General features: G+C 35.5%; 1 protein-coding gene across 1 annotated transcript in view; it reads left to right on the plus strand.

Moving 5' to 3' along the window:
- LOC140202008 (protein sel-1 homolog 1-like) overlaps positions 1–13,260 on the plus strand; it is a 44,970-nt gene that overhangs the window by 26,071 nt on the left and 5,639 nt on the right. Inside the window, exons 10-16 of the mRNA XM_072266877.1 lie at positions 1,983–2,051; positions 4,908–4,985; positions 9,411–9,473; positions 9,557–9,644; positions 9,750–9,898; positions 11,419–11,584; positions 11,671–11,745. Coding sequence (XP_072122978.1) covers positions 1,983–2,051; positions 4,908–4,985; positions 9,411–9,473; positions 9,557–9,644; positions 9,750–9,898; positions 11,419–11,584; positions 11,671–11,745 — 688 coding nt within the window. The remainder of the gene's footprint in view (positions 1–1,982; positions 2,052–4,907; positions 4,986–9,410; positions 9,474–9,556; positions 9,645–9,749; positions 9,899–11,418; positions 11,585–11,670; positions 11,746–13,260) is intronic.

Genomic DNA, 13,260 nt, shown 5'->3' on the forward strand with positions numbered 1-13,260 from the left:
TCTATCATCTAAATCATTAATATACAGCATGAAAAGAAGCAGTCCCAACCGACCCCTGCAGAACACCACTAGTCACTGGCAGCCAACCAAAAAAGGATCCTTTTTATTCCCACTCACTGCCTCCTACCAGTCAGCCAACGCTCTAACCATGCCAGTAACTTTCTTGTGATACTCTGGGCTCTTAACTTGGTAAGTAACCTCATGTGTAGCATTTTGTCAAAGGTCTTCAGAAAGTCCAAATATACAACATCCACTGCATCCCCTTTATCTATCCTACTTGTAATCTCCTCAAGGAATTCTAACAAGTTCGTCAGACAGGATTTTCCCTTAAGGAAACCATTTACTGAGATGAAAAGTACAAACATTTGTAGATTTTCATGAATTCTTCAACATGTCACCTTGGTTTACACATTCATTTTCTACAATTCTTTTACTCACATCCACTGTAACTGTTGCCATAGTCTATTACTTTTTGCCCTTGTGTACTGTCATAATACTGAATTGAGAAATTAGTGTCCATTATGTTGGGAAGTACTACCTCCTTCTGATGGAAGGATTGCTTCTGAGCACCATATTGAGGAAAATTAGGGTAGAGTAACTCAAAATTCTGTATACTTAATCATGAATAATTTTTTAAAGATATTTTGAAAAATTCTGCTTTGGATCAATTCCTTCCTCTTGTTATACAATGAATGCCTTGAATTTGTACAAAAAAAAACCCCTGGATTAAATTATAAGATTATGTCAAAACAAATAAATTACTGTTGAAATAACTTTTGTTATATAAGAAGTTGTAGCCTCCAATTAGTACATAACAAAGTTCCATGAATAGTAAATGAGATTAAAGACTATTTATTCTGTCTGGCCAAAACGTTAGAAGAACTCTGTGCTCTTCTTTGAATAGGGCTACTATTTCCTCCAGAACAAGGAGTTTAAGTGAATGTGCCAACCTACTTACTGCACTTCTACCTAGCATACACTTCTTTTACCTAAAAATGTTAGCCCCCTTTATTTGCTCATACTCAATAGTATTTGAATCCAGACTTTCACTCAGAAAATGAAAACTTTACAATTGAATGAAGCATACAAATACAAAATTGGCAGATTAAAGCTGATCATGTTGAATTTACGAAACAGTGGAAACAGACTGCAGATAACAACAGTTCTCAATTCTTACACTGTTAATGGCAACATCAACTTAAATTGATAAAGCATGTCCAATAATCCAGATTGCTTTCACAAGAGACTGCAGATGTTGGTATTGGAGCAAAAGGCTGGAGGAATTCAGTGGGTCAAGCAGCATCTGTGAGAAGGAAAGGAATTTTAACAGCTTGAAATTCCTTGACCCACAGATCAGGATTGACCTGCTGAGTTCCTCCAGCAGTATGCTTACTCCCCAATGTGCCTCACAGTTACATAGCAACAAAATTGACACCAAGTTCCAAGAGAAGAAATAGGAACAGGCGATCAAAAGCTTGGTCAAAGAGATAAGTTCTGTGAACTTTCTTAACAGAGAATAGGGAGGCCAAGGTGTTTCGGAGGAAAGTTTATAGCTTAGGGCCTCGTCAATTGAAGGCGCAACCACTGACAGTGAAGCAATTAGCAATTCAGAAGATAACATCTGGGCTGTACCAGCCATTTGGTTTAAATTCCAGTCTGTATCAATCCAGTTTGCAAGCAACCAAAACACCTCAGGTTTTTTTTGTAACTAAGAGATTAAGACAGTCTGGTTACCCTCCTGACCTCCTTATTTGAAAATGAACCTGTGTATTAGTGAATGTCCTACACGCTGGAAGTGTGTGTACCAGTATCTTTCAGGGGAAGCAGGATATATACAGCAAAACAACATTTTTAAATGTAATAGTCCAGCTTTAGGATTCACTTATTTTATTACACAAGAGGAATAGAATTATAGTTCTCCTTTTAAACAACAACATAATTGTAATAAATGGAAGAATAATGATATCCTCTTTTTCCTCCAGAAGGCTTTCTACTACTTATCAAAAGCTGCACAAGGTGGCAGCACAAATGCTTTGGGCTTTTTAGGAAAGGTAATAAGATAAAGGTGCTGAAAATTTGGTGATGATTTGGTTTTTTAGTTTTTTTTGTTCTCAGTATAAATTTAAATCATTGTTAAAACAAGTTATAAGCACTTTATTTACTTTTTGCCTTTTACCAATTAATGATGTAAATAATGTGTAGAGTAAATATATTTTATGTAGTGAACTGCATGTATTTGCTTGTGAGCCTGTAATATGACTGTTTGGACATGGTGATTTAAGATACTTCCTTTGATAAGCTGTACCCAAAAATAGATTTTGTTAGTTGAAGTAATTAAGCATGATTCATCAGAGCACTTTCAGGAAAATAACTATAAAGAGCTGAAAGTATCTTTCAGCATTCAAAATGTTCCAAAGTTGTTGATAATTATATGGATAAATGTCAAGATATCCTTACAAAATTGGGTCAAAATTCAGGAACTCATTAAGTATAAGGAGATTAGAATGGGAAAAACACGAATCGCCTGGAGAGATGAAGCTGTAACTGGAACTCAAATTAAGACTGAGACTTATAAAATCAAACCATACCTTATCAAGGCCAACATAGGTCTGCAAGCATATAGATGATCAGGAATCAATGCAGATTAGTTTTGAGTGACCTCATGTTTGCAAAGAATAGAGCAAGAAAAGACAGCTGGAATATATTGATGTTGTCAAGTTCAGAGCCAACAAAAGTGCCTTGAGAATTTCAGCAGTAACTTGGCCAAAACAGGATGGAAATGGGTGATATTAAAAAGCTGGAAGATGGTGGCCCAAATCAAGGCATAGAACCAAAACTCAATTTAAGTTCAAATGTAGCATTGAGGTTACAAGAAGTCTAATTTCTTTTCAAATCATTCTGAGAATGAGGAATGTGTTTGAGGCTAGGGAGCAGAACTTGTAGTGAGGACTAAGGCATTAGCTCTACTATTCCCAATATATACAGTACTGTAGAATAAAATTTTTTTAAAAATGAACTTGCTAGAAACAGTCAGTGGATCAAGCAGTATGTGTGGAAAGAAAATTGGAGTTCCCATTTCAGGTTGACCTGAAACGTTAACTCTTTCTGTTTCCACAATGCTGAGTAGTTCCTGTAATTTCAGCTTTCAGTTGAATGAACTTTGTATTAATGGAGTCTTGGATGATACGCAAACAGGTTGACAGTTTAGTGGCAATGAAAGTAAAAATGCGCCTTGTATCATCAACACAACTGATGCCCTTTGTTTTAGATGATTTTGAACTATTGTAGCACATAGATGAGAAATTGAAGACAGCCAAGGATAAATCCTTTCAGGATTGCACAGATATTAGAGCAGATTTGAGATATCATTGCCTGTAGCTCTCTTATTAGAAGTGAATAGATAAAAAGGCAAACAGGTGAATGTGGTCCCATTCAGTAGGAAGATAGAGAGAGATATGTCAGAGGAGGATGGTGTGGTCAACCCTTAAAGAGGCTATAGCCAGGACAAAGACAAAGATCACATAGGTATCATTAGCGATTTTGATCAGAGCTATTCTGATAGAGTGGCATGGTGGATGCATGATAGATTGATGCAAACAAGGCATTCTGCATAAGTGGGGACAAATTTAGTGGTTATTGATTTTGGAGATAAAGTGAAGGATATTTTTCAGGAAATGATGATCACATTGAATATGAAGGAGAGACAGGAGTACCTGAAAGAAAAAAAAGGTGGAGAGTAATTTATTGGAAATAGGAACTGAGAGAACAGGAAGTTGGTTTCAGGGAGAAGGGTTCACTGAGGATAAGGGGACATGAGAGAGAAACTAGAGAAAGAAGTTTAGGTACAAAGCTGTAGCTATGAGGCTGAGTACAGGGCTACAGTAGGAAACTTTGTCACATGGTGTGAGCAGAATTATCTGCAGCTTAATGTGAAAAAGACAAAGGAGCTGGTGGTAGACCTGAGGAGAGCTAAGGTACCGGTGACCCCTGTTTCCATCCAGGGGGTCAGTGTGGACATGGTGGAGGATTACAAATACCTGGGGATATGAATTGACAATAAACTGGACTGGTCAAAGAACACTGAGGCTGTCTACAAAAAGGGTCAGAGCCATCTCTATTTCCTGAGGAGACTGAGGTCCCTTAACATCTGCCGGATGATGCTGAGGATGCTCTACGAGTCTGTAGTGGCCAGTGCTATCATGTTTGCTGTTGTGTGCTGGGGCAGCAGGCTGAGGGTGGCAGACACCAACAGAATCAACAAGCTCATTCATAAGGCCAGTGATGTTGTGGGGATGGAACTGGACTCTCTCACAGTGGTGTCTGAAAAGAGGATGCTGTCTAAGTTGCATGCCATCTTGGTCAATGTCTCCCATCCACTACATAATATATGGGGTGGGCACAGGAGTACATTCAGCCAGAGACTCATTCCACCGAGATGCAGCACTGAGCGTCATAGGAAGTCATTCCTGCCTGTGGCCATCAAACTTTACAACTCCTCCCTTGGAGGGTCAGACACCCAGAGCCAATAGGCTGATCCTGGACTTATTTCCTGCATAAATAATTTACATGTTACTATTTAACTATTTATGGTTTTATTACTATTTATTATTTATGGTGCAACTGTAATGAAAACCAATTTCCCCCGGGATCAATAAAGTATGACTATGACTATATTAGATAGACTGGCCCAGTTTAAATGAGACAGATTAGCTCAGTTGATTCAGTGGTGGTGGGGGGAAATGAATTGCAATTACTAAAAAAAAGTATCCCCACCCTAAAACCATGACTACAGATGAAGACCATGTCCACTCTGAAGCCCACTGCCTGTCACCCACTAATCTTTTCTCACCCAGGTTAAACTTTGTAAAATTAAGTGCTATTTCTTTAAATGCAACTTTGTGTTTTAGATGTATTTTGAAGGGAATGAAGTAGTGCCTCAAAGCAATGAAATTGCTCTCATGTATTTTAGAATGGCAGCTGAGAGGGTAAGTCTTGCATTCAGCTTACATAGAAATGTGAAATTCAGCTTTATTTATAATGTAAATAAGATTTGATTATTGATTCCTAATTTGTATAAGACCAAACAGTAGCTTGGCAGATTCAATAACAATAGGCATATCAATAAATACCTTCCTCCAGGTTGTAAAACTTGTTTTAGGTGTCTCTATATGGTAGATATGTGGCAAAGGTAACTAATGGAGAAATTAATCCATGGAAATCAAAAAACTTTCAGATGCCATACGATAAAAACAAAAAATGCATGAGAAACTCAGCAAGTCAAGCAGTATCTATGGAAAGAAGAACAGTAAACATTTCAGGTCCAGGATCCTACATTGGAACTGGAAGTATTTTTTCTAATATTTTTCGTTTTTTAATCCATGGAAGTTAAATTCTTTCAAACATATACAGTAGTCTAATCTGTTTCAGATGCAGTGATGATACTCATTTCAATTTGTAAAGCAAGTTTAGATCATACTGAAAATGTAATAGTGTACAATCTATTGGACACAATAATAGTGTTTGTTATGGAGAGGGAAAATGTACAGAAAAGCCATCCATCCCAATTTCTTACCTGATTTTGAATTCAGCATTGGGAAGATAATTTACAACATGGTATTGTTACTGGTTTGAGGGTCTTCAAAATTCTCAGTGTGGTTCTGATTAAATTTTATTTTTTTGTTTATTACTCCCGAAACATCTGTGTTTTCACAATGCTGTTATACCTGCAGGTTTGTGATTAATAGGGCTTTTTTCTTAAGTACCCTTGAATTTCAATCTGACTAAGTTTCCATTACTAAATTTTATCTACCCTGCTAGACTTTCAGTACCCTCTATGATATGCACCTACCCACCCCTAATATTCTGATCAACATTCAAACCCCTGATCCCCAGCACAGCATTCCCAGCCTGCAGTCAGTACCCTGAGTAATGGCTGGCTATTCCTTACGTCCAAAAGATAGTGTATAACAGATGGTCCAAGTGGACAACAGCAAGTTCTCATTCAAAATTATCATTGGTGTGTTGCATAATGTCTCTCCCTTTATATTTGGAAGTGGCCTTGAAGTGTAGAAGTTAAAGTCTGTGATCATTTTGACAACCAGAACTAAAGTTATTTGGAAGTCGAGATGCAGTAGTTGACCACCACCAAAATTATAGCCTAAACTTCTAATGACATCGTGGTTCAGGGAACCAGAACCACTGACCATATATCCTGTCTTGATGGATTCCAGCAAACTGCAATAAGCAAGTAGCAAGTCTAAAAGAGTAACTACTGATAAACAAGATTAGCCCTAAAGAAGGAAAAGAGCCTTCTTTTACCCTCTGTGTTTACCACTGGCCGATAAGGGGATTACCACTGTCTGGTGGAAATCCTGACATGTTTTCTTTCAATAACAACAAACCAGTGAAATGTCTTTATTCAAATTTGAAAGATTACTGCAATCTTGGTTTAACAACTTACATTAAGGTATTCTAACTTCCTACCTCTCCTTGGCATGACCTAAACTATGTGTCGTTATATTGTTATATTCATGACTATTCAGATAGTCATTTGCTAGTGATCCCATGAGAAACAACTTCCTGTGAATGATCAATATACCCTTTCCTCAGTACATTAAAATATAAGATAAACTGGACTCTTCACTATGACCTTGCACCTTGTCCTCTATCTACATTGCACATTCTCTGTAGTTGTACTTTTTTTCTCTATTGTTACTGTTTAACCTTGCACTACCTCAATGCTCTGTGTAGATGATCCCATAGGAAATGACAGTGTCACAGTAGCATTACAAGTGCACAGATATAAATATTAGAAGAGAAGTAGAAAGAGTAAAAAATAAGTTACCACGAACAGTCTAACAGTGCAATGGACTGTATGCAAGAAAGGTTTCGCTGTGCCTCAGTGCTTGTTACAATAATAAACCAATTCCAGTTCCAATTCGGATTGCAGCCACTGCTCTGATTGAATACATCTCTGACTCAGCACGACATCTGCTGGTGAATAACCCATTCACCTATTCTGATTGCAGCCTGTGTTAGTCATTCACTTACCAACTTTTAGGGATTAACTGGTTCACTTCTTCCTGACTATAACCTATATCCTGACTACAGTATGTTTCAAGATCAATGACCCACTTGCAACATCATTTGGGGACTTAATAGTTCCCTTCTTCCTGGGTGCAGTGACTTTTTAACTAGATATGTCTATAGTGTTAAAATCACATGACTGCAAATAAATTAAACTGCAGCTCTTACATCGAACAAACACTGTTTTAAACTCCCCTTGTTCTTATGGCCTATACAAATTTATTTCAACTCCATTCAAAAATTTCTCCAGCACCCAGGGCATGCTGCTGCTAAATTAACAAATTTCACGTCACATGCCAGTGATAATAAACCTGATTTTGATTCTCTATCAGGTAGCTTGTCAGCTGTTTGATACAATTGTAATCTTGCAAATTTACAATTACTCAATTATTTTCTAAGCTGACAAATATAGTTTCAGAAGTTATAATGGAGTACATTTTTAAGTGAAAAATTAAAATTTTAATATCTTCCTGGCACCTGCTGTCTGCTGTTGAATTAACCTAAACCCATATCATAGCATACAAACTACTCCTGTATATCAGTGTTGCTGGGAAAAAAAAACTTTTCGAGATGAAAGACCATCAGCTTTACAACATTGTGAATACTAGTTTTGAACCACAGGAGGCCCAACATCATTTCTCTCACTCTCATTTACTCACAAATATTCTGTTCTCAAAGCTTATACCAGAACTTGCATTCTGTCAGGGCATGGTGAGATGTCTTTTACTGTACAGCACCTGCATAGAAATCCACACTCATTAAAGTAAGTACAGTCAGCTGCTCTTCTTGCAGGTATTACAATACTACTCTACCCAAAATTTTGACCAAACATTACTGAGATCCAATACGTCTGATGTAAAGAAAAGATTTTAAAGTTACTCATAAGAACATCTCTGAAACTGCAATATTTATCATGAGTTTATATTATCATCTGATTATCTCCTATCCAATGCACATCTGTACTTTCTGGTATTTCATCAGTGAATTTCATGGATCTCTGAAAACCCATACAACCTGAATTAAATCTCAAAGAATTGGTTCATTTGGTTAAATAAGCAAGTCTGTTGGTTCACATCAGACTTAAGTGTGTCAGTGTGTTGGCACGTGGCCAAGTGGTTAAGGCGTCGGTCTAGTGATCTGAAGGTCGCTAGTTCGAGCCTCAGCTAAGACAGCATGTTGTGTCCTTGAGCAAGGCACTTAACCACACATTGCTCTGCGACAACACCAGTGCCAAGCTGTACCGGCCCTTGTGCCCTTCCCTTGGACAACATTGGTGGCGTGGAGAGGGGAGACTTGCAGCATGGGCAACTTCCGGTCTTCCATGCAACCTTGCCCAGGCCTCAGTCAACATCGAAATCAATGGACAGCTGAAGAAGTCAGACTGTAGAACTAGAAACTGTTATGGAAGAGTTTAAAACTGCAAAACATATATCCTTATCAATGTATTTTTATTTAAATATAAATATCTCACTCTCTGTCACCTGGTCTTCCATCTCTGTCGCCTGGTTTTCTCCATCTTCCAAAATAATATTCTCCATAAGTGCCACTTTTCCATTGTTTTCCTGGTCATTCTATTTTATTTAATTTGGAATTCATTTTACCATTTGTATGCTCTTTTACTTCCAATCCATAAGCTTTTATTTGAGCACCCTACTGATTTCTCCTGTGCACATTTATTCTCTTTTCACAGGGGGTGTCTTACATCTATTAAGCTAATAAAGTAACTGGTGAGAGAACAGTTCATCTAATTGAAATATACATATTTTACACACTCAATCAATTTCTTTTCATTGGGACCTATTTTATGTTATCTCTTGCAAGACAAAACCTGTAGCTAATTCCTTTCTTTTCATCTTCTATTGAGCCCTTGAGAGCTCTACAACAATTTATTTCTAGTTAATTGATATTACAGTTGATTAAGACTTGATTTCAAAATGTGAGTCTTAATCATAAATTAGTTATTTTTAAATCAATTCCATTTAATTGGGATCTGTTGTTTCAAATGTCGAAATACCAAAATAGCAGCTTCACTATATCTAGAATTTTCTTCACATATAAGACTTTTTTTGTACACCAGAAGAATGTACAAGAACTTAATCTCTAAAAAGCTGGTAGAATGTTTTGTTACAAAAAGTAAAAAATGACATTTAAACACCAAAGGGCCTGAAAACATACTGTCCATTTAATAGCAAAACATCTTTTAGTTACTTCACTGAACACCCAGAAAAATATCAGGTGAACTCTGTTTTTATTAGTGTTTAAAATATTTTCTGCCTCTCCTTCACTAGCCTTTCAACAAATTGAACATTTTTTTTAAATTTCAGGGCAACCCTATTGGACTAACAGGATTAGGATTAGCCTATCTTTATGGAAAAGGATTACCAGTGGTAAGATCCCTACTCTATTTTATAAAAAGGAAAATAATTATGTTTTAGAAAAATCTGAGTGTTTTTAAAAAATTTTATTTCAGGATTATGACAAGGCTTCAAAATATTTCAAGAAAGCAGCAGATAAAGGATGGGTAGATGGACAGTTTCAACTAGGAGTTATGTACTACAGTAAGTATTAGAAATGTACTGTTTTATGTATTATTGATTAAAGGTGATATACAAAATTAAACTAAGTGTTTGTGATAAGTAAATCTAAACTTCATTTTATTGCAGCTGGCTTAGGTACAAAGAGAGACTATAAATTGGCCACTCAGTACTTTCGCCATGCCTCTCAAGCTGGACATGCCCTGGCCTTGTATAATCTTGCTCAGATGTATGGAAGTGGAACTGGAGTGGCTAGATCCTGTCGTACAGCTGCTGAGGTGATAGAACAATATGATCAATTTTAATACAACCAGTACAGTTGCCTTGAATTGTAAAATAAGTAAAAAAGACAAGTCTGAAATCTTATTCTTTTCACAGACATGAAATTTACTGTACCATTACTTAATTCTGTTAAACTGCATTGTTTTTCATTGCCACTTACAGAAGATGAACTAGAGAATGTTTATTTAATCTTGCATTCTCTACAATTTGTCTGTAGTTTACCTAACTCATCGTTTTTCAATGATAAACTCCCCTGAATATAATATTTAATATAATAACAAAATATCACAGATTGAGGAATGCACATAAGATTGATGATAGTGTCATGTTTTAGATATTTCTCCTCCGGGGCTAATGTTGTTCAACATGAATTTATACTATCCTTTATGAGCTGTAAAATACATATGTGCAAAAGTGGGCAATAAATTTCCCTTTACCCCTAATGCCAACAAACGTCTTCCTCATGAGGAACTGAGGAACAACAATGACTAAGTTGGTGGTCTCCCACCAAATGAAGGCATCTCCAAAAGTGCACCAATCTTCAAAACTGCACTGGAGTGCCAGCCTCCAATATCTGGAGAGAAACAAGCACCAGTTATCTTTTGAAGTGCATTTAAAGGGAACAATTTATCATTTAATTAGTGCAGGAAAGCACCCTTAAGATACTTTGAGATTAGTGAACTTTGCCGTTCCAGTACAATAATACAATTATACTGATTTTTTCCATTTATCTATTTAATATTCAATAAATGTTTATACTGTATTTTAACCTGGGACACTGAATTTCACAACTTCAAATAAATTAGTGAGCAGTGACTTACTGTATTCTGTGTAGGTACACTTCCACAAGTATACTTCAAAATCAGGTTTTTGTTTAAGCACTCTTTTGCCAAATATTGTCAGTTTATCTGTTTAATATTTAACTAATATTTATACTTTCTTAAAAAAATTGGGACACTGAAATTATACATTGTCATTAAGAAGAGAATGTTAATGTATTCTTTTCCGTGGCACATCCATAAGTATACCTCATTGCCCCATACATTGATCAGGTCCGTGGAATCGTGTTATTGAGATGGCCAGTAACATTTACCACACAGAAACATCCAGTTTTAAAAAGCAAGAAGGGAAGTAATATTAATTACATAATTTTCTTGCAAAGATGCATTTAAAATAGCCAATATATTTATTTGATATTTATTATAGAGGATATTTCCTTTTCATTGAGGATTGAATCAGAGCTTAGTCACATATTTTAATTTCTTCAATATGTGAGAAAATATACTGTATATTAATTATTTAGAAAATATTTGCTTATGCATTTGCATGCATTTATTTAGAATTTTATACATGTTAATGTTACTCTTTTTACTGGTCAAAAATCTAAGCACTATGTAGCATAATATTAAACTAGTTTAATATTTTAATGAAATTATATTTGATTCTAATTCCACAGTTGAAACTCCTACAATTATTTTTGATGTTTAACTTGTCAAGGCTTATATTCCTCCTCTAGCTTTACAAGAATGTTTGTGAAAGAGGTCAATGGACTGAGAAATTCTTATCTGCATATTTTGCCTACATGAAGAATGACAGAGATTCTGCCTTTCTTCAGTATTTATTCCTTGCAGAGCAAGGATATGAAATGGCTCAGAGTAACATAGCCTACATTCTAGAACATGGTAAAAAGATTTTTTAAACTCAGAAATGTTGTTTTACTATAAGTTGTTTCAAAGTAAACTCAGTGACTTTTTTTGTTTGAAAATAGGAAAATCTGCACTCATCTCAAAGATTGATTGTTATCATATGGCCTTGACGTATTGGAATCGAGCTGCAGCCCAAGGTACAAGTGTATATATAAGGTACATGACAGAAAACTATGAAAAAAAAAGATTTTTAAAATTTTCAGGTATATATCATATCCACATGCACAGATAAGTTGAACCTTTTACACACCACAGACTCCTTGAGTGTAGAAAATAAGTTGATGAGTATTAATAATTGTGGAATTATATTGAATTGTAGTAATTCCCTGATTAGTCATGGCACAGAACACACATTTTATTTATCATGTATGACATATATAAGTTTATTTACTTAGAATGTTTTTAACTAATGGTCTGAAATTGCAGTTAAAGGAATATATTACAGCAGAAAATCAGAAGTTGATTATAAGTGTGTTTAAAATAAACCCATTGAAACCATATTGCCACAATTGTCATCATAATTTTCTATTGTAACTAACATTCCCTAATTTTGGCAAATTTATGCCTCATTGTATAATCCAATATCTAAATACTGGCAATCAGTTATGATAAACATTTCCAATGACGAAGGCCAGATAAAGCTGCAAGTAGAGTAGTTATCTATCTGCAATGCAGTCTACTTAACAATAATTTGTCGGAAGGATACACAAGATAATTATACCCAGTGTCCACCTCCATTTTCTCAGTCATTTTCATTATCTAACTCTTTTGTTTTATTCAGTTTCCCTGAATAAAGGCAATAGCTCAATTCTCCTATAGCTCAGCTCCCTAGAGACAATGTAATATATAAATTGCCAGAGTATTTACCCACACAAATAGACTAGTATGCACAAAAAATGTATGGCAACATATGTGTGGGATAAAATATTTTAAATCTGTTGGTGTGACTTTTCTTGTTAAAAAAAATTTCCTTATTTCTCTGTCATTTGGGAGCCTCACTCTGCAAAGAATCACCTTGTGCTACATTCTGTCCTGGATTCCGCTAAATCATTGCCCAAGAAACAGTAATCTGCTTCCAGAAGTCTGTCAATATTTATGTGAAAATCATATAATAGAAGATATGTAGCAAAAAATTGTTGACAATATTGGTGATAATAAATCCCAAGATCTGACAATCCACATTACTAAATATATATGAGGTTGCTTTAGAGAATGAACTCACTATCAACTCAAAAAAAGTTATATTTTAGATTTGTTTCTATGGATTGGAGGGTAGTAAATGTGATTCCACTATTTAAGAAAAAGAAACTGGAAATTACAAGTTATTAGCCAAACATAAATAGTAGTAAAAATTCTAAAATCCATTGTATAATAAAGGATTTTGTAATAGAGCACCTTAAAAGAAAGTGGAATTGAGTGGACTCAGTGTGGAGTTTTGAAAGGAGAATCATATGTAGATAATTTACTGATGTTCTGTGAGTTGTGACAGGTTTCATAATGGAGGATCATTGGATGTGGTGTGTGTGGATTTTCAAAAATCTCTCATAAGGGAGATTAAGGGAGTGGGTTAACAAGGTTAGAATACATTAAACTGGAAGTAATATATCGACATAGATCAAGAATTAGTAATCATACAAAAAGCAAAGAGTGGA

The sequence above is a fragment of the Mobula birostris genome, chromosome 8, assembly GCF_030028105.1.
Source record: "Mobula birostris isolate sMobBir1 chromosome 8, sMobBir1.hap1, whole genome shotgun sequence".
NCBI classification, from domain to species: domain Eukaryota; kingdom Metazoa; phylum Chordata; class Chondrichthyes; order Myliobatiformes; family Myliobatidae; genus Mobula; species Mobula birostris.